This window comes from Dicentrarchus labrax, unplaced genomic scaffold (assembly GCF_905237075.1).
Source record: "Dicentrarchus labrax unplaced genomic scaffold, dlabrax2021, whole genome shotgun sequence".
NCBI lineage: Eukaryota > Metazoa > Chordata > Actinopteri > Moronidae > Dicentrarchus > Dicentrarchus labrax.
The window spans coordinates 33,799,002-33,820,899 of record NW_026136711.1 but is presented as its reverse complement, the minus strand read 5'-3'; the positions used below and the strand labels follow the sequence as shown (position 1 = coordinate 33,820,899).

The window sequence follows — 21,898 nt, the reverse complement described above, 5'->3', positions numbered from 1 at the left end:
CCTCAAGGCTTTGGCCCTCCTCAGCCGGAGCTGGGATGCCAACAGCAATGGCAGCAGACTCAATTTGCTCAGGTCCTACAATCACTCCTTGTTCCACCAACTTATCAATTACTAGAGCTTTGCTGCTTAACTCAAACAAAACAAACAAATAAATATAAACAAATATAACTTAAAAAGGTCTCTCCAAAATGAGAGATAGCCACTGACTACTTCAAAATCAAATTAAACAAAACTCTGACCCGTCATCAATAATCAAAAATACAAATTAAGCAGCACCCTCTAAAACCTAGTGTGTCTAACATAAAATCAATCTACAGGTGTCCGGTGTGTATCAGTTACCCCCACCTAGATCCTTGCCCAATTTCCTTACCACAGTTCCGATTTAGGCAACACAGGAGACACTAGGATCTTATACTTAAACTAAGGCTCTTACAGAAGTTAACACATTTACAACAGTAGAGCACAATACACACAGGCGAGTTGATCAAGGGCAAAATCACAACTACCCGTTCAACAGGTAGGCAGCTATTTAAATAGAGGAAGGCGGTAGATGATTGGAGGGATTGCCAGACGCCGCACCAATCAGATCACCGGCTGGAACCAGGAAGTAGGCAGGTCTCGCGCCAGCCAATCCTCGGCAAGGGATCACACATCCTGTTTAACATGACACAGCTGCACAACACAGCTACACATCTCCAGATAATGGAGGTGGCTGTAACACCCCTCCCCTTAAGATGCAAACCATAAGTTTGTAACAAAACCACCACCTTACAACTAAGACTATTTTTATACTCCTGATAGAGCATCAGCTAACACATTTTCAGATCCTTTCTTATGACGTACATCCAGGTTGTAATCTTGCACGACCAAGGCCCACCGCATGAGTCGCTGGTTGTGGTTATACATGCGGGAAAGAAACACAAGTGGGTTATTGTCATTGTAATTTACAACTGGCAGAGAACTGGAACCAACATATACCTCAAAGTGTTGTAGGGCCAACAGCAAAGCAAGGGTTTCTTTTTCAATGGTCGAGTAGTTAGCCTGGTGCCTGTTAAACTTACAGGAAAAATAACACACAGGATGAGCCACACCATTAACATCCTCCTGCAATAGGACTGCACTGCAATAGGAACTTGATTAACTAGTCTAGACTGGAAACTGGAGCCTTGATCAGTTTTAATCACCCGGGGAAGACCAAAAAAAAGCGGGAAAGCGAGTGGCAGCGCACATTACTGTGAGTAAATATTGATTTCCGCTTTTAGTTCTGGGCAAGGATCCGACACAGTCTATTATTACACGTTCGAAAGGTTCCCCTATCACAGGTATTCGATGCAATGCCAGCCAATCCTCGGCAAGGGATCACACATCCTGCTTAACATGACACAGCTGCACAACACAGCTACACATCTCCAGATAATGGAGGTGGCCGTAACACTAGGTAATAAGGCATATATTGCAACCGGACATGCCTGGTGCTGAGAGAAAAGGGAAGTTGGACCGCATACACAGGATGTAAGGATGAGCACACACACAGGACACATCTTGTGAGAAGCAAAAGAGGAAGTACTAGGTATGAACCGAACAACACCCTAGGAGACAAGGGGGATAAAAGGTTCTGCACAAGGAGGATCGGGGTTATTCATCGGCCGGCTCTCGGGTTCAAGACTTGCTGATCGATCGACCACATCGGAGCAACTCATCTTTGAACTTAGAATGTCAACTCAAGAGATAGAGCAACGAACAAGCCTAACATCGCAGAAAGAGAAGTCCAACAATCTAAAGCTGAGACGGGAGTGTCGAGCAGAGGAGGATTAACCATCTCCACCCGGCTTTAGGATTCCAATTGATCACCAAGGATCACTCTTTAGTTCACCCTGCCATCAGAGACTGCACTGGCAGGCATGGAAAGACTGTATTGGCCAGTGCACCTCTTCCCTCTCTCTCTTCAAACTGGACATTTAACCCTTCAGCTACAGCCTTCTCATCAGGGTTTGAAATTTAAATAACTATTTTCAATGTCAGAGATAATTAATCTTTATCAGTAGATGTGAATAGTCAATGTTGAATCAATATTAAGCTGTGTGCTAGCCCTTCTTAAAATCTTGCAATAAAAAATAACAACTGAAGTTAAAGAATAAATAGTGGACATTGGATTTATGATATCTCTACAGGCAATAATTAAATATAAAATTAAATAAATAAAATTGAATTGAATTATTAGGTAGTGTGTTTAATATCTTGAAGGTTCTAACAAGTTACTCTAGTCAAATAAATTAAACAGACCCTTGGGGCTTACTGTCCAAGCCACTAAAATAATCCTAGCAACCACCAAGTGCACAGATCAGTAAGAGGAGAGCTGCCGTTAACGAACGTGGCTAGTGTGGTACTTGGCTCTAGGGCTATTCGGTCAGGTGCTGCACTAGAGTGAGCAGGATGGGCGTTCGGATGAAGGCAGTTAGAAGCTAGGTGTGTCTCCTCGCCACCAGCTTAAACAGTCCTCTTTTTAACCTATAGGGTAATACTCATAGGCAAGAGGCTCGGACCCTTTACAACGGAGAGCTGGTCCAGTACCACCTATACAGGGGTAACTCGGGATCTAACATTACTTATTCATAGCGCTTATGGCTTCGTGTTATCTGAAATAAACTAATCATGAAAGAGTATTTTTATACTTTCTTTTTCCTTAAAAAGTTATCTTTTCTCTTTGTCTGATGTTCAAAAACAGAACATGGCTGGTATTAAAATCTTACAAACCAAAACACAACAACAACAAACATCTCTTTTATTTCTAGAGGTTTTAGTTCATAAAAATGTAACCGACCAAGAACGATGTTAAGTTGAGCACATTGCAGACACATTGGATATGATGGGTTTTAGAGTCCAGTATCAATCATCAGGGGCAGCTGGTAGCTCACTGGATCTCTCCCAAAGCTGAGAAAGCTGGAACTGGATCCTCTAAAACAAAGACTTACTCCCAACCAACCTCAGCTACGACGATGCAAACAGAACAACAGCTAGCTGTTTCCAGCTGTGTGTGAGTGTGTGTGTCGGCAATGAGAGACGGTTTCCACCCGCCACTTTTTAGCCGCCTTTTTTATTTGAATCTCCACCTTAAAGACCAGCGGTTCCCAATCTGAGGGTCGGGCCCCTCCGGAAGGTCACCAGATAAATCTGAAGAGTTGTGATGTGATTTTATTTTTTCATTCAGTTTATTTTTTGGTTTTCCTGAATTTTTGGGTAATCTCAAATAGATTCAGATGTTTTTGTAATAAGTGAGATTGAGAACCAAATAATGGATTAAATTACTCTTCAGTGTTTCCCTCTGAAAAGTGGAGCAGACGTATAAAGTATAAATGAGAGAAATTGTTGTTATGGACACTTTGAGTAAAAGTTGTCTCAGCTACTTTTTGGGCATTTTTTTCTGTGCATGAATTGACGGTCGATCATTTTGTGTTTTGGCGCCAACGTCTCGGCTGCCAACAAACTTCCTGTCTCTCTCTCGCTCACTGTCTCTCTCTCTCGCTGTCTCTCTCTCTCTTTAATAGGACTGCTTGCTGTAGGAACTTTCAGTCTCGTCCGTCCAACCGGCGCTGAAACAACCTCTGCTGCTCTCTGCTGTTTTAATATTTCAGTATTCCAACCAGATGGGTGAGTTTGTTTCTTTATTACTACTGAGTGCTAAAAGTGTTAATTTATGAGAGAGTTAATCTATCTGACTTCATGTGTTGCTGAATCATTTCTCATCGTGTGGACAGATTTGGCGGGAAACCTGCCAGACTGACCTATTTTTGAGTTTTAAAACTGAACTTCACTTTAATTCTCTCCTTTTATCTATTTTACACATTTACTTGTTTTTTCTTCAGGAGTTCAGGTGTAATGTACATTTACTTGAACAGATAAAGGAGGATGTCTGTTTAATATGTTTGCAGATCAATTAGATTAATGCATATATACAGTTTTTCTTCATAGTGTGTAAAACTACTTTATTTGTTTGTGTTTGCATGTCTGGATGCACTGTCCATGTAGAGTTGTCTTTAATGTTATTTTTTTATTTTTATTGTCTTAAATGATGTGCACCACAATTTCAAATGACATGGCCTGCTCTTCTTGGAGAGGAGCAAGATGTTTAGTTTTTAATGGTATTTTTATATACACATTTATACAGACGCTACAGTTGTGTTGGTTAATGAAGCAGTTTTAATGGTTAGACCAAATAGAGACATCTTATCACCACTTATCCCAAAGGACTTGACTGTACTTGAACCCTGGACCTTAATTCTTCCACTTTTTAAGGGTTTATCTTCTGAGCAGCTATAGTTGCTGGTTCACCCCATCTATTTGGCTTCATGGGATGCCGATTAAAGTGTATTTGTCTGTCATGGAGTCAGCTGTCTCATTACATTGGTGTCTTGGAAGTTTAAAGCTTTTCAAGCCATCTCCTGTACTGTAAAATATGGCTCTTGTAAAAAAAAAATGCATTTAAAGTAAAAAAAAAGAAAAGAGACTCGTCGAGGCAGACTGTCACCCACCTAGAGTCGGGGTCTGTCCAAGGTTGCAGCCTCTTAAAAGGAAGTTTTTCTTTGCCGCCGTCGGTTCTGTCCAGACCTGCTCTATTTGAAAAGTGTCCTGAGATAACTTCTGTTATGATTTGGCGCTATGCAAATAAAATTTAATTGAATATTGGTTAACACATATAAATGTATAACAACATGCAGAGGTTTCAATAATAATCAATGTTAGTGAAACCAAATTACAACAATATAAAGAAAATAATCTAATGCTTTCAGGTGCAGCTGAAACTCTCACATGTGGCTTTTCTGCTTTCATTGCCTCTTTTTCATCTGATGAACTATTTCCGTTAAGTTCAGTCTCATAGTTTCCCGCTTATTAAGTGTTTTTGTTGCCATGACTACACTGCCCTGCAAAGCCTAACCGCAGTATCTACGCTGACAATGAAACTGAGAAAACTGCATCAAAGGTTTTTGACTAATGTGTTTTAATTAAAACGGCAGTTATGTGCTTATTAATTATGTATTAGTTATTTTTATATCTTAAAAATCATGACCAATTAATGAATTAATGAATTGTAATAACTTTGGCGATCCTCCAACTTTCCATAGTCCCATCAGCCTCAGCTGAACTTTTATTTAAAAATGTAATTCACAAAAGTGTAAAATAACTCAAAACAAACAAGAGAATAAACAAAAATAACCTATACAATCAGAACATATATCATCAGGCGCAATAACCTGAATAATCATCAAAACATCAAGAATAAGTAGACCAATAAATAGTAAGTAATAATACTGTAAATGTACTTTATATGGAAATACATTTTCAGCCTCTCTAGATAAATAGAAAAGAAAGGATTAGATATACTACACTTAATGTTCATGAAGATTAACCTTCCTCGTCTTTCCTCAGCTGCACTAAGCAAATGTTGTCATGCTAACCTGCTAAACTAAAGATGGTGGACAGTGTCTTTTTTCAACTTCTGAACTTATGTGAATTTTGTTTTTATAGTAAAAATGAAGATTGCAGCCTTCAATGTCCAGAGACTGGGAATGGATAAAGTCGGAAATAAGGATGTGCGGGAAAAACTTATCAAGGTAAGTCATAATTCATTAAAACATCTCTGATATCTCTGATATTCAGTACAATTACTTATTCAATTTTATATTTTTGTCATGCTGAGTGTGAAAATACAGTGAAAAGGAACTACTGTATATTTGTATGTTGTGCGTTTTGTGTTTGTTTGTATGATGATCAGAGAAATAAGACCTCTGTTCAGGCCAGATTTAAAGAAATGCCTGTTCCTGTAAAAATGATTTATTCTTACAATAGAAATACATAATTAGTATTTGGATCTGTTTCTTTTGTATCAGTATTGATTATCTATTTACCCTGTTTATTGACTAAAAACATTCCTTCACAGTTAGAAATACTGTACATATTAGAATTAATGATGGTTGAATCCCATTTAGCTGCTTCACACTGGTTCATTGTCACAGCTTAAAGGGACACTTGATGACAACCAAGCTACTATTAATTATAATAAGTTATTAGTAACACTTTGTGTGTCCCAATATGACAATTTAAATGTACTTCCAGACATGTTCATTGTTCGCTGTTTGCTGTCTTCTGTTGTGGTTGTGTTTGGTGCAGATTGTGTCTCGGTACAGCGTGGTGGTGATGCTAGAGGTGGTGGATCAAACTGGCGAGGCCATGAAATTTTTCCTCCAAGAACTCAATAAGTACGTTGTCCACACGTGGACACGACCTCCCCAGGGACGTATTTTGACAGGGCCCGGCACGTATTTATGTAGAACTCAGAAGTAGAAATGTTTTTTGCCAACAGAAGCTTTCATGCAACTGCAGCCAACTAACTATATATCTGTTTATGATAATACACAGACATGAAAATGACTTAGAGAATACATATTTATTAATTAGTCCTACTTAATACAGTCAAGAACAAGACAGCTTTGTGCCATGTGTAAATTTGAAGTTTATCAGTAGTCAAAGTTTGTTTGTGAAGATGCCTTTCTGAATGTGTTTCAATGTTTTTAGAGAAGACGGTGACAAACATGAGATAATAATTAGAGTTACAGAGATTCATGGAGCAGAGGCAAGTTGGGAGAGGGAGTTGGACTTCTGTCTCTATATACAGATTGAATCTAGCTTTTAAATAAACAGAACTAAACAGAATCTCATGATTAAACTAAACAAACTAAAACAAATTCAAAAATTAAATACTGTGCTCCCGCACAGAAACCCATAATGATGATGATGATGATGATGATTAATAAATGCTGCTGGTTGAAACTGTGTGAGTGTTTCAGTTCCAGTTGTTTCTGTTTTTTGACTGAAGGAGCGGACCTCATCTGTACGGCATAAGGAGCAGCCAATCTCTGGGACGAAGCACCTACAAAGAGAAGTTTGTCTTCTTCTTTAGGTAAACAGTCAAAAACTCACTCTGGAAACCGACTCATCAGCGTATCAGTGTATGTCTGTCGATTATCGATTATGACACACATATGCATCTGCGTCTGTCTGTGTGTGTTTTTAGAAGGAATGAGGTGACGTTGATCAACTACCACCAGTACAAAGAAACAGCTGAAGACACTCTCGCCAGAGAGCCCTTCATGGTGCGGTTCGAGTGTCTTGATACAGGTACCTGTGTGTGTGTGTGTGTGTGTGTGTGTGTGTGTGTGTGTGTGTGTGTGTTGTGTGTGTGTGTTGGTTTTTGTTTGAGTGTCCTGCTAATAGTATTTCTATAGAGGTAGAGAGCTCAAATCCAGAGTTTCTGTTAGTCCACAATTACCAGACATTGTGTAGAAGTTTTTTTTTTTTGACAAATTGCTATTACTCTGATTTTAACACAGAATTATCAGTTATTCAAGAAACCTCACCTGACACAACTTTTATTATAGATATATTGTCTAACTAACCCCAGCATTGATGTTAGGCTATCTGTTAACAAATGGAGCATACAGAAAGTCTAGTGAACCCAGGCTAAACTAACTTGATCTTTGTCCTATCTCATTTTTCAGTTTGTAGGAGGCCCTGTCCAGCATTATTAAAATTTTCTGTCTCCGCTTTATTTGGAAAAAAACTGCAATACCTTCTCCATAATATCAAAATGATATATTTAGGGCACATATAACAAAATGTAAATGTAAAGGTAATAGAAACTGTCCATAATAATTAAACTAGTTACATTATAACTGAGTTGTATTAGCAGGAACATTTCAGGACTATAATATTGTAATTGCTTTAGGTGTGTTGAAAGAACATGAATTATTCTTTGAATAAAACCACAGAAAAAATATTTTCTAAATCTGATATAAAAAGCATAACATCATCAGTATAAGGAGAAATAAGAAGAGTGTGATCTGCAAATCTACCCCCTGAGTGTACAAAAGGAAATATTTAAAATATTATTTACATACTTCATTAATCCTTTTTTATGTTCAATGATGAAATACATTTGTTTGCTGGAATAGAAAACATAATATGTATGTTTAAACTTTTGTTAATTTTAATTTTAAGTTATGTTACGTTAATCATTCATCCCTCAAAAATTACCACTTAAACACAGGTACAAAGAAACACAAAACTAGCAAAGGTGAAAACATGACACTGGTTCACTCAGGGTGAGGTTCAAATATTGCATTCCGGCTGTGCTGACCTCTGCAAATTCCCCAAATATGGGAATCTTGACTGCATAATTTCTGGTTGTGGGGGATTGTGTTCGCATTCTCCACTGACTTTTATGTTGGAGAAAAAGCTGATATAAATTTGATTGTAGCGACTTCCAAGTCAGCACTGTTGTAGTAATGTTCAAGCCACTGAAAAGAGGCTGTAGTAATGTGGTAATGCCATTGGGAGTTTAATGGGTAGGGGAATGGGTGTGGCCTGGAATATTGGCAGACAATAAGACTATGGGAGACTAACCACGAGTGGAGTGGCTGGGACGTGCCAGACTAAGTCGGCCTGATAATGTTGGTCTGATGTCAGGTGGCACACAATACTGACTTGGAAGTCCAAATAAGCAAACCTTTTTGTAGAGATCTTAGAAAGAATTGGACCTGGTTCTAGGTCACGCCCACTATGTATGTTCCAAATGTATGCACATTTTGGATATTTCTGTGGAAAATAATGGCCTTTTGATATTTTAAAAAATTTGGCATAAAGGAACACCTGGGAACCTTCCTTGGCTGAGCTTTGTCTGTTTGTGAGACTAAAGAAATCAGAAACCATGGGGATTGAGGCTTAAGTGAAGTTATCCTTAACCTCAGAGAAATGTATTCTCTGCATTTGACCTTCATCCCAAGTAGGAGGAGCAGTGGGCATACACTGTGTGGCGCCTGGGGGCCAACTCCAGATCTGAGCCAGTGGTACTCCACTCAGCAAGACCCTGTCCTAGCCCACACCCATTGTCTCCTGTTCAGCTGGGATGCACCCATGAGAAGGGGATCTGGAAAGCGTTATGTAAGAAATTCAGGGGAAGCTGCTGTAAGCAGGGGAGTGCAAAGCTCCAGCTCATACTACTCAGCTAAGTTGGCCTGATGTTGTCTATGTAGACCAAACAGAGAATTGGATCATGTGACCTTGTTTATGTATGTTCCAAATCTGGTCATGTCCTGTTTGTCAAAAAACTTCTTATGCAACACTACATGCTTGCGGGCCCGAATACGCATGGGGTCTTCACAAGTATAGAAATTAAAATCTGTGTGTATCCAATTCAGCTGTATCTGACATTAAGTTGTGTTTGTGCTTTCAGTTGTGAAGGATCTGGTTCTGATCCCAGTCCACACCAAACCAGAGGATGCAGAAATAGAGCTGGACGCTCTGGAGGATGTGGTTGAAGTTGCGAGAAAAAAATGGAAGTCTGATGTGAGTTGTAAATTAATAGAACAGAGTAAATGATATAAGTATGGGAGCAATAATAACCTATTATTATTATTATTTCATGGGTTTGAGTGGAATGTTTCACTACAAATCTGCTTACTGTTACTGCAATTGTATGTCAATATAAAAATACTCATTAGTGCCGCTTTGATCTTATTTTGTATTTTATTTACTTTTTGTATCCATTATTCTACCTGTAATAGACGGTAGTTCATTTTGGTTTTAAAGGTTATATATGAAATTCACTTGCCACTGGATGTTACACTAGAGCACCAGCTTCTCTCTTAGTTTGATGCACTGATGATGATGTTTATGCTGATACATTATGTTGATTTTGTTCTGCAGAACATTATGATTCTGGGGGACTTTAATGCCGATGGACGTTACCTCTCCAAGAAGGAGAAGAAAAGGATCAGCATCTTCTCTCCTGACTACCATTGGCTGATAGGTGATGATGTCGACACCACGACAAGTAACTCTACTGACCACACCTACGACAGGTAATATAAGTATGACTGAGGAAATACAGTTGCTTTTACTAAAATTTCTGCCTCCACTTTTTAAAAACAAATAGAGGTGAAAGGATTTTACTTTGTGGTGTAACATTACATTTAAAGAATTGATATATATGCCATTATCTTGTCAATGTTTCTATAGTTTGGTTTATTATCTTAAAATCTGGATCCATATCAGCATGGCTATATACCTCTAGAGATACAGAATAAGTGTTTGTTAGGTGAATGGGATTACTAGAGGAAGTTCAAAGGCTAAATCCCGAGTCTCTCTGCCAACAGGATTGTGGTGTTTGGAGATGACATGTATGACGCTGTGGTTCCCCGCTCAGCTCGGGCTTTCAACTTCCAGAAGGAATACCGTCTGTCTGATGCCAAAGTAAGACTGAGGAATATATAAGACTGTCTGAGATCAGTTGGAAAACTTTCAAATTCACAACATGGTCCTTTAAAAAATATTTATGACTTTTCTTCCAGACTAAAGCCATCAGTGACCACTACCCTGTGGAGGTGGTGCTGAGGGAGAACTAACATCAACAAATGAGCTCCAAAGGGTATGGAGGACTGAAAGTGCAACAATTAAATAAATAAATACACCATTAAATAATTACTTAAATGTGTCATAATTAATTAAAATTGGAATTAAATACATAAATGTGATATTAAATGTGTCATTAATTAATTCAAATACCGATTCATTTAATGTAAAATACATATATAATTATTTCACTATTTACATTTACATTTCATGGTCCTGTGTTGCAGTGCTTCATGAATTACTTAAAACTGTCAAACTCACCCATCAAACTCAGAGGGTGGGGCCAACGCAAATCTAGCCTGATCCATTGGTTTTGTCTGAGTGCCAGGAAGATCTTCATGAACTTTCTAGGGCAGAGGTCGCTAACAGGCGAGTCTGGACCCAGACACCGTCCTATGCGGACCCAGACACCGTCCTATGCAGACCCAGACCTATAATCAATTAATTATTGAGGACTCTAAATTTTGACTGGGAGCTTCTATTTTAACCAGCACAGCTTTTTTAGTCTTTACGGTATTTGTTTAGCAGATCAGGAAGCTCACAGACCAATCGCATGCTAGTTAAGCCATCCCACATGATGCCGCTCAGCCAATCAAATCTGTTTAAACAGCGCGACTGAATACAGAGATGAGAGCGATGAGAGAGGAGAGACAGACAGAAAGAGAAGTCACAGATACATGGAGAGGAAATGGAGAGATGAGTGAGCGCGAGACAACAGAAGATTTATGGCGCTCTCTAAGAAGAGAAAAGTGGATAGAAAATCAAGCTTTTAATGGACAGATTCATTCACATTCATTCTTCCCACTAGGAGCACATAACCAGTGTGTCTCATGTTCAGAGACCGCGGCGCTGATTAAAAGTGCCAGTGTGAAACGCCACTATGAGACAAAACACAAAGTTTTCATCACACATACCCACTCAAGTCTGAACAGGGTCACAGAAAATAAGCAGGCTCAGACCCCAATATGATCACTCCACCAGTATGCTGACCAGTGTTGGGAGTAACGGCGTTTAAGTATAACGGCGTTACTAACGGCGTTATTTCCTGTTTTGTGTCTTTTTGTAAATTTAACAGGACATCAGAAGAAGACGGATGTCCCAGCAGATAACCTCATCATGACACATTAGACAATATACGTATTTTTGTGGTTTCTTTGTCCTTGAAAAGTTTTCTTTTCTCTTTGTCTGATGTTCAAAAACAGAACATGGCTGGTATTAAAATCCAACCAACCTCAGCTACGACGATGCAAACAGAACAACAGCTAGCTGTTTCCAGATGTGTGTGAGTGTGTGTGTCGGCAATGAGAGACGGTTTCCACCCGCCACTTTTTAGCTGCCTTTTTTATTTGAATCTCCACCTTAAAGACCAGCGGTTCCCAATCTGAGGGTCGGGCCCCTCCGGAAGGTCACCAGATAAATCTGAAGAGTTGTGATGTGATTTTATTTTTTCATTCAGTTTATTTTTTGGTTTTCCTGAATTTTTGGGTAATCTCAAATAGATTCAGATGTTTTTGTAGTAAGTGAGATTGAGAACCAAATAATGGATTAAATTATTCTTCAGTGTTTCCCTCTGAAAAGTGGAGCAGACGTATAAAGTATAAATGAGAGAAATTGATGTTATAGACACTTTAAGTAAATGTTGTCTCAGCTACATCTTATCACCACTCTGTAAACATTCAGCTTTGATCCATTATCCCCAAACTCCAAAGGACTTGACTGTACTTGAACCCTGGACCTTAATTCTTCCACTTTTTAAGGGTTTATGTTCTAAGCAGCTATAGTTGCTGGTTCACCTCAAGCTATTTGGCTTCATGGGTTGATGATTAAAGTGCATTTGTCTGTCATGGAGTCAGGTGTCTCATTACAGTGGTGTCTTGGAAGTTTAAAGCTTTTCAAGGCATCTCCTGCACTGTAACATTTAAAGTAAAAGAGAAACTGGTCGAGACAGACGACCACCCACCTAGAGCCGAAGGATCTGTCCTAGGTTTCTGCCTTTTAACAGGCAGTTTTTCCTTGCCCCCTTCGCCAAGGTCTTGCTCATGGTGGTACTGTTGGGTCTCTGTAAATAATGTTATAAAGAGTCCGGTCTAGACCTGCTCTATTTGAAAAGTGTCCTGAGATAACTTCTGTTATGAATTTACGCTATACAAATAAAATTGAATTGAATTGAATCGAATTGAACTGGATACCAAAAGTTTTTTTTTTTGCGCTCTTTTAAATGAAGACGTTTATATCTCTGCATCGACACGTGATTAAGATGAAACTTGGTATGATGCTTGCCCATGGCTCCCTGAGGCTCACTAATAAATGTGTCAACAATTCACCACTAGGTGGCGCTCTGGTGGCAGGATACATCACTGTGCGGAGACCGTAATAGTTATGAATATGAAATTCACAGGACACGTGTAGAGTAGTGCCTGAAGCTCACATACCAAAAATCGTATTTGTCGTGTGTGTAGCGCCCCCTACAGGATTTTTAAAAAGCAGGCCCAGCGCCACGTTTCACTGATATGTATGAAACCCGGTAGGCACGTGTAACATGCCGGGGCGCACAAAACAGCCTCTTGGACCCATACCCGAAACCCCACAGGAAGTCGGCCATTTTGATTTTGATTTTCACTTTCGGTGAACTTTTCGCGTTGTATTTGAACAAACTCCTCCTAGGGAATTCATCGGATCTGCTTTTAAAAATGAAATCTGATTATATGATTGTAACTGATTATTTAATAATTAATAAGTATAAATGTGGGCGTCCGGTTAGCTCAGTCGGTAGAGAGGCCGGCCCGGGTTCGAAACCAACCTGCGGCCCTTTGCTGCATGTCATCCCCTCTCTCTCTGCCCCCCTTTCCTGTCTATCTCCAGCTGTCTCTCTATCAAATAAAGGCCTAAAGGCCTAAGATAGAACTATGGAAAGTAAGGTCAAGAGAGCAAATCATGTTGAAGTGTTAAGTAACTAGTGTTACGACCCGGCTCGTGGGGGAGAGGGAAGCAACATGAACCAGAATGTTTTTGGTAAAATTGCATTTATTTGCAGGGTTCACAAGAAAAACAGGAAAAGGGCTGTTGGATGCTGCTTAACTCAAAGAAACAAATATAACTTAAAGAGGTCTCTCCAAAATGAGAGATAGCCACTGACTACTTCAAAATCAAATTAAACAAAACTCTGACCCGTCATCAATAATCAAAAATACAAAGTAAGCAGCACCCTCTAAAACCTAGTGTGTCCAACATAAAATAAATCTACAGGTGTCCGGTGTGTATCAGTTACCCCCACCTAGATCCTTGCCCAGTTTCCTTACCACAGTTCAGATTAAGGCAACACAGGAGACAATAGGATCTTATACTTAAACTAAGGCTCTTACAGAAGTTAACACATTTACAACAGTAGAGCACAATACACACAGCCGAGTTGATCAAGGGCAAAATCACAACTACCCCTTCATCAGGTAGGCAGCTATTTAAATAGAGGAAGGCGGTAGATGATTGGAGGGATTGCCAGACGCCGCACCAATCAGATCACCGGCTGGAACCAGGAAGTAGGCAGGTCTCGCGCCAGCCAATCCTCGGCAAGGGATCACACATCCTGCTTAACATGACACAGCTGCACAACATAGATACACATCTCCAGATAATGGAGGTGGCCGTAACACTAGGTAATAAGGCATATATTGCAACCGGACATGCCTGGTGCTGAGAGAAAAGGGAAGTTGGACCGCATACACAGGATGTAAGGATGAGCACACACACAGGACACATCTTGTGAGAAGCAAAAGAGGAAGTACTAGGTATGAACCGAACAACACCCTAGGAGACAAGGGGGATAAAAGGTTCTGCACGAGGAGGATCGGGGTTATTCATCGGCCGGCTCTCGGGTTCAAGACTTGCTGATCGATCGACCACATCGGAGCAACTCATCTTTGAACTTAGAATGTCAACTCAAGAGACAGAGCAACGAACAAGCCTAACATCGCAGAAAGAGAAGTCCAACAATCTAAAGCTGAGACGGGAGTGTCGAGCAGAGGAGGATTAACCATCTCCACCCGGCTTTAGGATTCCAATTGATCACCAAGGATCACTCTTTAGTTCACCCTGCCATCAGAGACTGCACTGGCAGGCATGGAAAGACTGTATTGGCCAGGGCACCTCTTCCCTCTCTCTCTTCAAACTGGACATTTAACCCTTCAGCTACAGCCTTCTCATCAGGGTTTGAAATTTAAAAAACTATTTTCAATGTCAGAGATAATTAATCTTTATCAGTAGATGTGAATAATCAATGTTGAATCAATATTAAGCTGTGTGCTAGCCCTTCTTAAAATCTTGCAATAAAAAATAACAACTAAAGTTAAAGAATAAATAGTGGACATTGGATTTATGATATCTCTACAGGCAATAATTATTAGGTAGTGTGTTTAATATCTTGAAGGTTCTAACAAGTTACTCTAGTCAAATAAATTAAACAGACCCTTGGGGCTTACTGTCCAAGCCACTAAAATAATCCTAGCAACCACCAAGTGCACAGATCAGTAAGAGGAGAGCTGCCGTTAACGAACGTGGCTAGTGTGGTACTTGGCTCTAGGGCTATTCGGTCAGGTGCTGCACTAGAGTGAGCAGGATGGGCGTTCGGATGAAGGCAGTTAGAAGCCAGGTGTGTCTCCTCGCCACCAGCTTAAACAGTCCTCTTTTTAACCTATAGGGTAATACTCATAGGCAAGAGGCTCGGACCCTTTACAACAGAGAGCTGGTCCAGTACCACCTATACAGGGGTAACTCGGGATCTAACATTACTTATTCATAGCGCTTATGGCTTCGTGTTATCTGAAATAAACTAGTCATGAAAGAGTATTTTTGTACTTTCTTTTTCCTTAAAAAGTTATCTTTTCTCTTTGTCTGATGTTCAAAAACAGAACATGGCTGGTATTCAAATCTTACAAACCAAAACACAACAACAAACATCTCTTTTATTTCTAGAGGTTTTAGTTCATAAAAATGTAACCGGCCAAGAACGATGTTAAGTTGAGCACATTGCAGCGCATTGGATATGTCCAGTATCAATCATCAGGGGCAGCTGGTAGCTCACTGGATCTCTCCCAAAGCTGAGAAAGCTGGAACTGGATCCTCTAAAACAAAGACTTACTCCCAACCAACCTCAGCTACGACGATGCAAACAGAACAACAGCTAGCTGTTTCCAGCTGTGTGTGAGTGTGTGTGTCGGCAATGAGAGACGGTTTCCACCCGCCACTTTTTAGCCGCCTTTTTATTTGAATCTCCACCTTAAAGACCAGCGGTTCCCAATCTGAGGGTCGGGCCCCTCCGGAAGGTTTTCCTGAATTTTTGGGTAATCTCAAATAGATTCAGATGTTTTTGTAATAAGTGAGATTGAGAACCAAATAATGGATTAAATTACTCTTCAGTGTTTCCCTCTGAAAAGTGGAGCAGACGTATAAAGTATAAATGAGAGAAATTGATGTTGTTGTTGTTATGGACACTTTGAGTAAATGTTGTCTCAGCTACTTTTTGGGCATTTTTTTCTGTGCATGAATTGACGGTCGATCATTTTGTGTTTTGGCGCCAACGTCTCGGCTGCCAACAAACTTCCTGTCTCTCTCTCGCTCACTGTCTCTCTCTCTCTTTAATAGGACTGCTTGCTGTAGGAACTTTCAGTCTCGTCCGTCCAAGCGGCATACTGTAAAATATGGCTCTTGTAAAAAAAATGCATTTAAAATAAAAGAGAAACTGGTCGAGACAGACGACCACCCACCTAGAGCCGAAGGATCTGTCCTAGGTTTCTGCCTTTTAACAGGCAGTTTTTCCTTGCCCCCTTCGCCAAGGTCTTGCTCATGGTGGTACTGTTGGGTCACCCACCTAGAGTCGGGGTCTGTCCGAGGTTGCAGCCTCTTAAAAGGAAGTTTTTCTTTGCCGCCGTCGGTTCTGTCCAGACCTGCTCTATTTGAAAAGTGTCCTGAGATAACTTCTGTTATGATTTGGCGCTATGCAAATAAAATTTAATTGAATATTGGTTAACACATATAAATGTATAACAACATGCAGAGGTTTCAATAATAATCAATGTTAGTGAAACCAAATTACAACAATATAAAGAAAATAATCTAATGCTTTCAGGTGCAGCTGAAACTCTCACATGTGGCTTTTCTGCTTTCATTGCCTCTTTTTCATCTGATGAACTATTTCCGTTCAGTTCAGTCTCATAGTTTCCCGCTTATTAAGTGTTTTTGTTGCCATGACTACACTGCCCTGCAAAGCCTAACCGCAGTAACTACGCTGACAATGAAACTGAGAAAACTGCATCAAAGGTTTTTGACTAATGCGTTTTAATTAAAACGGCAGTTATGTGCTTATTAATTATGTATTAGTTATTTTTATATCTTAAAAATCATGACCAATTAATGAATTAATGAATTGTAATAATTTTGGCGATCCTCCAACTTTCCATAGTCCCATCAGCCTCAGCTGAACTTTTATTTAAAAATGTATTTCACAAAAGTGTAAAATAACTCAAAACAAACAAAAGAATAAACAAAAACAAACCCATACAATCAGAACATATATCATCAGGCGCAATAACCTGAATAATCATCAAAACATCAAGAATAAGTAGATCAATAAATAGTAAGTAATAATACTGTAAATGTACTTTATATGGAAATACATTTTCAGCCTCTCTAGATAAATAGAAAAGAAAGGATTAGATATACTACACTTAATGTTCATGAAGATTAACCTTCCTCGTCTTTCCCTCAGCTGCACTAAGCAAATGTTGTCATGCTAACCTGCTAAACTAAAGATGGTGGTGTTGTGGAAATTTCTCTGCTGCTGGTGAAGAATGAAATAGAGAACTTCTGCCGGCCGACAAGTTTATTTTCTTTGCAAAGAAAAGGTCAATCAACACACGAGCGGTCAAAGATGAAGAAGGACCCCGAACATGGGGATAGCTAAACATTTATACCTGAGGACCACCTCTTTCACACACCTTTGTCTGCTGTAGGGGTCTGGCCCTCCAGGAAGTGCTTCCACACCCCTCTGCCCACTGCAGACATTGGGGCAGACCCCCTACTGGTGTGTTTTACATATGAGGTGTCCTGCAGGATCTTGCATTCAGGTGTAAGGCCAAGTCCAGACATCACAATCTACAAAACATAAAAGGACCTGGCATCTTGTGTTAGGAAGGGGGAGGTTGGGCATCTCCAGTGGCTGAAACAAAGAAACTGAATCTACCATTACAATTCCCCCTTTTGATTATTCATTAATCACTAGCAGGAAAAAAACTAAACAAAACAAAAGAATAAGAATAAAATAAAGTATATAGTCACAACTTAATTATACGACACATCAATTCACACAGATTTTAAAATTTATCATCATGGCAGTTGTTAAGAAGAGGAAGGAACAAAAGAAAGAAAAGAACAAAAGCAAAAACATTCTTAACATTATTTACAAAATGTCATCATCAGAGTCATAATCTGAGCTGGGGTAATGATGGGGATCAGAAATGTGAGATGGGCTGGATTTTGATTGTCATTGTTCATCAGAGGATTTGACATCAGAGATGGTGATCTTGGCTCCGTTGGAATTTGGAATTTTTGTGATTATGAGGCGGGGATCTCTGTTTGGAGCAGAGGTTTTATCAGTAGCGGCCACGATCAAGTGCCAATCGTGTGGGCCACAGGGGTCTTTGCATAGGTACTTGTCATATTTGGCATAATATGACTGAATTCGACCTGATCGCCAAATTTCGGGATAAACAGAGCACGTGAAGGTTGCATTTTGTCCTTCTGTCAGAGTGATGGTCTCGGCAGGTTTGTAGGTGTAGGCCTCTGTCAGCATCATCCAACATAATAGGATCAGGATCAGGTGGTGCATGGTGTAATCTATTGGGAAGGTTTGTGTTGTTAATCCTGACGTCTAGTTGGTGGTTGTTGAATTTATGGAGTTATTCCTCGTGTCGTCCTCTCCGTGCGCTCGTTCGTCCTCGCGTTGTCCGTCTCCACGCCGACCGTCCTCGCGCCGTTCAGGTTGACAGCTGAATTCCTCTGTTGGTTCAGGGACCTTCCTGCAGTGGTTGGCGTGTACCCACGTTGCTCTCTCAGCTATCTTCACAGCAGTATGTGTTGTCAGGAGCACCTGGAATGGACCTCGCCAACGTTTGGAGTGCCAGTGCTTCCTTCTGAAGTCCTTTATCACCACCCAGTTGCCAGGCTGGAAGTCATGAAGTAATGTGGAAGCTGGTAGTGGAAGGGCTGATTTCACCTGCTGAGAGATTTGAGAGAGAGTGGAAGATAAGTTTTTGCAGTATTGTAACATGTCATCGTCACATAGGCCAGTGGAGGGGAGTAGCCTGGTTACAGGCTCCACTCCTAGAGATGGAGGTCTGCCAAAAAGAATTTCAAAGGGGCTCATGTTAACTCTGGATCTTTTTCTCATTCTTATGTGCATTAGAACAATCGGCAGGGCCTTTGTCCATGGCAGCCCTGTTTCCTCACAGCACTTTGCTAGTTTTGATTTCAGAGTGCCATTTTCTCGTTCGACCGCACCTCCACTGGCAGGGTGATATGCACAATGTCGTCTGAGGTCAATGGCAAGAAAATCACTGATTTGGGTTATTGCAGAATTGAAAAAGTGTGCGCCATTATCGCTGCTCAGTTTAGTTGGTATTCCCCATCTGGGAATAATTTCTGTTAACAGAGCTTTTGCTACCACTTGGCTGCTTTGGTGTCTTGCTGGGAATGCTTCAACCCATTTTGACCACATGTCAACCATCACCAAGCAGTACTTCTTCCCTTCTGCTGGCGAAAGTTCTATGAAATCCATCATCAAATGTTCGAATGGTCTATCTGGTGGGTGTGCGGCGTGTGTGATTGTTTTGGTTTTACCTGAGTTATGTGTTGCACAAACCATACACGATTGACAAAACTTCTGCGCATGAACTGAAAAACCTTTGGTGAACCAGTGTTGAGTTAAGGCATCCAACATCCCCCCTTTTGACACATGGTCCAATCCATGTGTCAATTTTGCAAAGTGAGGAAAGAAATGTTTGGGCAGGCAGGGTTTGTTATCGGGTCCCCGCCACACTGCTTCTTCCTGTGTGGCACCGCAGCGTCTCCACAGCGTCTTTTCTTGTGGTGTGGCAAAGGACTGCATCGCTGTAAGAGAACTTGGAATAGAGACCGGAGTTGAGACAAACAAAGGATCAAGGATGGTGGGTTGGAGTGCAGCTCTTTTTGCAGCAGTATCAGCTCTTGCGTTCCCTAGAGAGACAGAATCTGAGTTGTTAGTATGGGCAAGGCATTTACAACCTTGTCATGATGAAGAATGGGTTTCCCGTCAGATTTTAAGAATTGTCTGTGTTTCCACAGAGTACCAAAATCATGTACAGCACCAAAAGCATATCTAGAGTCGGTGTGGATAGTTACAGTCTTGTTGCTTGCCAGCTTGCATGCCTCTGTCAATGCTGTGAGTTCTGCTGCTTGTGCAGAATAGTGAGAGGGGAGTGAACCTGAGGCAAGAGTTTCATGATTAGTGACAACAGCAAATCCAACTCTGTTGCGACCAGTTTTTGGGTCGCGGGAAGCGGATCCATCTACAAAAACAACCAAATCAGGGTTAGTTAATGGAGTTTCTTGTAGATCCGGTCTTGGGGAGCAGACCTGTTGGAGGACAGCAACACAGTTATGTTCTTGTCCATCGTCAGGTGTGGGAAAGAGAGTAGCAGGGTTTAAAACATTGCATCTTTTTACAGTGATGTTAGTAATGACAACAGGTTCACAGTCTTTGATGAGGCCAACATCATACTTACTAACAGCCCACAGTGTCTTAAGGACCTCCTGTAGGGCTGTAATAGCTGTTGCTTGTTCTTTGGACAAAAAGGAAAAAGATTTAAAAGTGCTTTTAGGTACCAGCTGGATTGTTCTTTGAGTGTGCACAAAAAATGGTAAACTCTTAGAGTAACACTGCAGTGTTGGTGAAAAAAAAATAGATCGATCAGATGTTTCTTGCCAATCGGCTGCGCGCTGACATGATTTTATAAAAGGTCCCAAATCTTCCCAATTATCTGGTGTGTGTTTTGCAAGTGTGATGTGTGGGACTGAATGGTCTATGGTGTACGCATCACATTGAGCTGGTGTGAGAGAGACTGATATAGCGCATTTATGTTGTGTCCAATAAATGTGTGACAGTGTGAGTTTATCGAATCTCTCTCTCAACCAACCTTCCTCATATGGCTCATCAGGTCCTGGTGACACATGAGAGGTACAATGCAGATCCTCTGGTGTCATGAAATCTATTGTAGCTGTTAAAACTGTTTTTCTAGCTAAAGTAACAAGCTCAGAGGCAGTTGATGGTTGCAATTTCCATAGATATGCATATTGTAGTTCTGGGATGTGGTGAACAAAAGAGTGTGAAAAATGTGGCTCCAGATCGGATAGTCTGTGATAATTTGCACATCAAGTCCCTGCCCATCAGGTTAATGGGACAGGCTTTTGAGAGCAAGAATGCATGTTTGAAGCTTATATCTAGCCCATCCGCACAATTGAGTGGGACAGTAATGTTCTCTCTAATTGTTTGACCTGATGAACCAACAGAGTACACATAATCTCTACTCATTTTTGGTTTTGTAGTGAGTTCTAAAGCTTTTATCACAGAATGTGTGGCTCCTGAGTCAACTAAAAATGCAACATTTTGTTCTGCAATGGTCAATATATGTTGTGGAAACCTCTTGAAATGATCAGATGTGTACTGAACATATGTCAAAGCAATTGTATATCTGTTGTCTGAATTCTCTATAGATTGTGTATTAATCTGCTCAGTATGTGTGTGTGAGTGTGGTGCAGTACCTTCTGTCGATCTCACAAGTTGGTTTGGCTTGTCAGCAGGAGTCCATCCCTCTCCGACAACCCTGTCCCATTTTCAGTCCGACTTGTCCACCGGGGTCGATGAGGTATTTTTGGGACACTCGCGTTTCCAATGTCCATGTTGACCACAAAGGAAACAAACATCCTTTGCAATTTTATCTTTCCAGTGCCTGTGTCGGTTATCTTTTCCTCTATGTGTATGATCTGGTTGTCCATGTTCTCGGATTGTGTTATACATGGTTATTGCTGCCATGTGAAGCTCTTTCTGTGTTGTCTCTTCTTTTTTTTTTTTTTTTTTTTTGAGAATATTTGGTCATGGGCATTTATGGCGTGTTTGCAAAGTTTGGACAGGCGTGCATCATTACATCCAATGCAGGAACTTTTAACAGCTGAGGCAATGTCTGGTTTTAGTCCGCGTAACAAACAGTCACAAAGATGAATTTTCCACACATCTGGAATATTGTTTAATCCATCAGGTATGTGGGTGTTGAATACCTCTGATGTTGTTGGGTTGGGCAGATGTTGTGAGGCTGCTGTGATGTCAGCAGAAGTCCATGGACGGAAAATC

General features: G+C 40.5%; 2 protein-coding genes and 1 non-coding gene across 11 annotated transcripts in view; all 3 read left to right on the top strand.

Annotated features, from left to right (window-relative positions):
• The first annotated feature begins 1,430 nt into the window (after window positions 1–1,430).
• The window catches only part of LOC127372510 (deoxyribonuclease-1-like), a 35,394-nt gene continuing 14,926 nt past the window's right edge, over window positions 1,431–21,898 (top strand). Inside the window, exons 1-10 of one of the 9 annotated variants that reach the window (XM_051416324.1) lie at window positions 1,442–1,989; window positions 5,524–5,609; window positions 6,166–6,254; window positions 6,872–6,955; window positions 7,070–7,173; window positions 9,287–9,399; window positions 9,760–9,914; window positions 10,209–10,305; window positions 10,404–10,480; window positions 11,540–12,645. In XM_051416324.1, the coding sequence (XP_051272284.1) occupies window positions 1,902–1,989; window positions 5,524–5,609; window positions 6,166–6,254; window positions 6,872–6,955; window positions 7,070–7,173; window positions 9,287–9,399; window positions 9,760–9,914; window positions 10,209–10,305; window positions 10,404–10,457 (870 nt within the window). In that variant the 5' untranslated portion in view covers window positions 1,442–1,901 and the 3' untranslated portion in view covers window positions 10,458–10,480; window positions 11,540–12,645. Of the gene's footprint in view, window positions 1,990–3,545; window positions 3,649–5,523; window positions 5,610–6,165; window positions 6,255–6,871; window positions 6,956–7,069; window positions 7,174–8,840; window positions 8,995–9,286; window positions 9,400–9,759; window positions 9,915–10,208; window positions 10,306–10,403; window positions 10,537–11,539; window positions 12,646–21,898 lie in introns of those variants that run through there. The other 8 variants (XM_051416329.1, XM_051416328.1, XM_051416325.1 and 5 more) reach the window with 8 other exon arrangements.
• LOC127372636 (U1 spliceosomal RNA) lies at window positions 8,112–8,267 on the top strand. The gene has a single exon (XR_007886712.1). It is a non-coding gene; the product is annotated as a U1 spliceosomal RNA (small nuclear RNA).
• Window positions 14,301–21,898, top strand: part of LOC127372512 (deoxyribonuclease-1-like) — a 34,495-nt gene continuing 26,897 nt past the window's right edge. Inside the window, exon 1 of the mRNA XM_051416331.1 lies at window positions 14,301–14,668. Coding sequence (XP_051272291.1) covers window positions 14,581–14,668 — 88 coding nt within the window. The 5' untranslated portion in view covers window positions 14,301–14,580. The remainder of the gene's footprint in view (window positions 14,669–21,898) is intronic.